Genomic DNA, 3472 nt, shown 5'->3' with positions numbered 1-3472 from the left:
ACCTTCTGATCAGTAGCCTTAACCACTGAGCTACCAGATCCCCCATTAACCGGCAGGTTAATATGAGCAGTGTATGATATAGTATATGTATGATGATGTGACAATGAGCTGACTTGCTGACTGGAGTGTCGTGTTGTGTCGTGTTGTGTCGTGTTGTGTCGTGTGTGTGCTGCAGCAGGGAGAAGTGGACTGCTGGCCGTTGTTGTGCCCTCCGGCACATTGCGACTTTACCATGGTGCCCGAGGGCGAATGCTGCCCACGCTGCGTCACAGACCCCTGCCTGGCTCAGAGCGTCCGCAACGACATCACCAAGACTTGTGAGGATGAACACGGCATCATGCGCTTCAGCGGCTCCTCCTGGGTCAAACACGGCACCGAGTGCACGCTCTGCCAGTGCAAGGTCTTTACATCTCACATACTGTAAACACCACCCACGTGAACTGTGAAAAATGTCCAACATCTGTACTTATAACTCGGTCATGAAGGTACGAAGATCATTTACATTTATTTCCTCTCTCTTTCCTTCCAGAACGGACACATCTGCTGCTCAGTGGATCCTCTGTGCCTTTAGCCGCAGTCCGTCTCGCTAAAGGTGTCTGTACAGTTGTTCTCCATTTAAAAGATACCCACAGTCTTCACCCTGTCCTAAAAAAAAAAATCAACATCTTTATACCAAATGCAAACTATGTATTATACCAAACCGATGACGGAGAATGTCGCCGTTCGTACCTGCTACAGAAAGAAACCTGTTTTTTTTTTTTCTTTTTTCTTTTCACACCGAGGTGAACGCTCAGCGCTCTGTACAGAATACTGTATACACAGGCATGACCACAACTGGATGTTAAACTCATATCCTTTCATTTAGAGCTGTTTATGAAACCAGTTAAAGAATTAGGGAGCTTAGATTAGTATGTAAATGTTCTTGTATTTCCCTTTTCTTCACGTTACGGAAGTCGTCTATGTTTTGTGATTCCATAACACTTTTTTTTTTTTTTTTTTTTTTGTGTGTGTGTGTGTATGTTCGTTCCCTTCTGATTTATTTCACGGTTTTAAAGGATTATCCCGCTTGCTCTTGTCTAATGGTGAAATAAAGTATTTCCATTTCCATTTACAGACGCGTCGTACTTATTACTTTTTAACCGTCGCGATATTTTTGTGGCGACGGTATTAAAAAAATAAAATAAATAAAAAAGACGTCTGTGAGCACGACATTATTCATTCGTTCATTTTCTACCGCTTATCCGAACGACCTCGGAAATAGATGCAGAAGAAGGACATAAGCAACGTTCTTATTTTGCTCCAGAGAGAGAGAGAGAGGGAGAGAGAGAGAGAGAGAGAGAGAGAGAGAGAGAGAGATACAGAGAGAGAGAGAAAGAGAGAGAGAGAGACAAATAGAGAGAAAGAGACAGAGAGAGAGAGAGAGAGAGATACAGAGAGAGATACAGAGAGAGAGAGACAGAGAGAGAGAGAGAGAGAGAGACAAAGAGAGAGAAAGAGAGAGAGAGAAGCTAATATTATGTTTAATACCTAAAATTTCATATTTAAGATATTTACAATAACTTAGAATTAACAGCTATTTAACACTTAACCTCAATCATTCATTCATTCATCTTCTACCGCTTATCCGAACTACCTCGGGTCACGGGGAGCCTGTGCCTATCTCAGGCGTCATCGGGCATCGAGGCAGGATACACCCTGGACGGAGTGCCAACCCATCACAGGGCACACACACACTCTCATTCACTCACACACTCACACACTACGGACAATTTTCCAGAGATGCCAATCAACCTACCATGCATGTCTTTGGACCGGGGGAGGAAACCGGAGTACCCGGAGGAAACCCCCGAGGCACGGGGAGAACATGCAAACTCCACACACACGAGGCGGAGGCGGGAATCGAACCCCTAACCCTGGAGGTGTGAGGCGAACGTGCTAACCACTAAGCCACCGTGTCCCCTATATTAAAAATTATTTATTTATTTTTAAAACTGTGTCAGAATGGAATAAGGCTTTTGTACAGCACAATATTATGCATAATATAAATGTCGCAAAGGCAAATAATGTGAATCGAGGTTTTTTTTTTTTTTTTTTAGGGTTTGCAATTTTGCAGCTGGATTTATTTTTTTTTGTCCTTCTGTTTTCTGCCTTGCTTTTCTATATACTTTTCTATATTTATTTATTTATTTTAACCAGTACATTCATTCTGTCAGCGGAATGGAAATCAATTTGCTGGATTTTTTTAATCTGTATCAACAAATGGATTATTTTATCACTGCAAGACTGAAATAATATTAATCAGGACATTGTAGGCTTTCAGAGGGAGATGATTCTTTTTTCTGTGTTGCCATTACACAGAATTTTACCTTTAAATTTGAGATGCCGAACAAGCACTTGGGGCATCACAGAGAGCAGAGATGGGATTGATATCACCGGCTAACATTTGCGTTCAAATATATATATTTTTTAACCTAGTAGTCCAAGATATTTAAAATTGTTTAAAAAAAAAAAAGATTAAACCTGATTAGTCATTTATCTTAAACCGGTCCATACCGGTGGAGTGTGATGTCATGACACATATTCACTGAACATGGAGTAAAATTCGACTTACGCCTGAGTTTGCATAAGAAATGTATGTCAGCAAAAATCTTTTTAAATATCCAATCGAGTTAATTTACACTAACACACTTACACACCGAATGTTCATATTAATTACCTCACCGACAAACACACACTCCATGCTGAATAAATAACCATGAGTCGGTTTAGTCGATTTTAGAGGTGCGGTGCACGATGTTTGAGAAACGCTTCGGAAAACCGAGTCGGGCCGACTAACAAAACAGACGTGTAGCCGATGAGCAGAAAGGGGCGTGTCTTGTCGATATGCGGCGGAGAGAGCGTTCAGTGCGTATGTGTGATGTTAGCAGAAAGCGATCGAAACACTGACATGGCGGATACCCGCCGTTACCTCTGCCTCGGGTTCTAGGTGTCGGACGTCGTCTTCCGCGTGAAACGGTGCTAAACCTTTCACGCTATAACACACAGTACTACAAAAACACATCTGTATCACCATAGTATTACTGTTAAAAATATCCCCGAGGCCAGATGCCCCAGCGGGTTCCTCCATAATAGTCGCCTGGGTTACGTATTAAAACAAACACGCCCCTAACCCAAATGGGTGTCACCCCTGTTTTGATAGCTCCGCCCCACAGATACATACGTAAATCTGTGGGGCGGAGCTATCAAAACAGGGGTGACACCCATTTGGATTAGGGGCGTGTTTGTTTTAATGATTTCAAATGTCAACATTGGCTTCCAAACATCGTGCACCGCAGCTTTAAGTTTGGCTTCGAAGTCTGAAAAAAACAAACCTACTGAAATCAAACTTTCCTTTTTACAAAACCAAGGGCAGGTGAATCAACTCTCGGTTTGAAGCATTCGGTTTTATTTTTCCATATTTTACTTCATGTGG

At 42.1% G+C, this 3472-nt stretch overlaps 1 protein-coding gene across 1 annotated transcript in view; it reads left to right on the top strand.

Annotated features, from left to right (window-relative positions):
- Positions 1–695, top strand: part of LOC113639168 (protein kinase C-binding protein NELL2-like) — a 35892-nt gene extending 35197 nt beyond the window's left edge. The window contains exons 6-7 of the mRNA XM_027140890.2: positions 176–400; positions 530–695. Of these exons, the coding sequence (XP_026996691.2) occupies positions 176–400; positions 530–571 (267 nt within the window). The 3' untranslated portion in view covers positions 572–695. The remainder of the gene's footprint in view (positions 1–175; positions 401–529) is intronic.
- Positions 696–3472: the final 2777 nt, after the last annotated feature.

Source organism: Tachysurus fulvidraco, chromosome 10 (assembly GCF_022655615.1).
Source record: "Tachysurus fulvidraco isolate hzauxx_2018 chromosome 10, HZAU_PFXX_2.0, whole genome shotgun sequence".
NCBI classification, from domain to species: domain Eukaryota; kingdom Metazoa; phylum Chordata; class Actinopteri; order Siluriformes; family Bagridae; genus Tachysurus; species Tachysurus fulvidraco.
The sequence above is the reverse complement of the archived record's forward strand: the minus strand, read 5'-3'. Positions and strand labels throughout refer to the sequence as shown.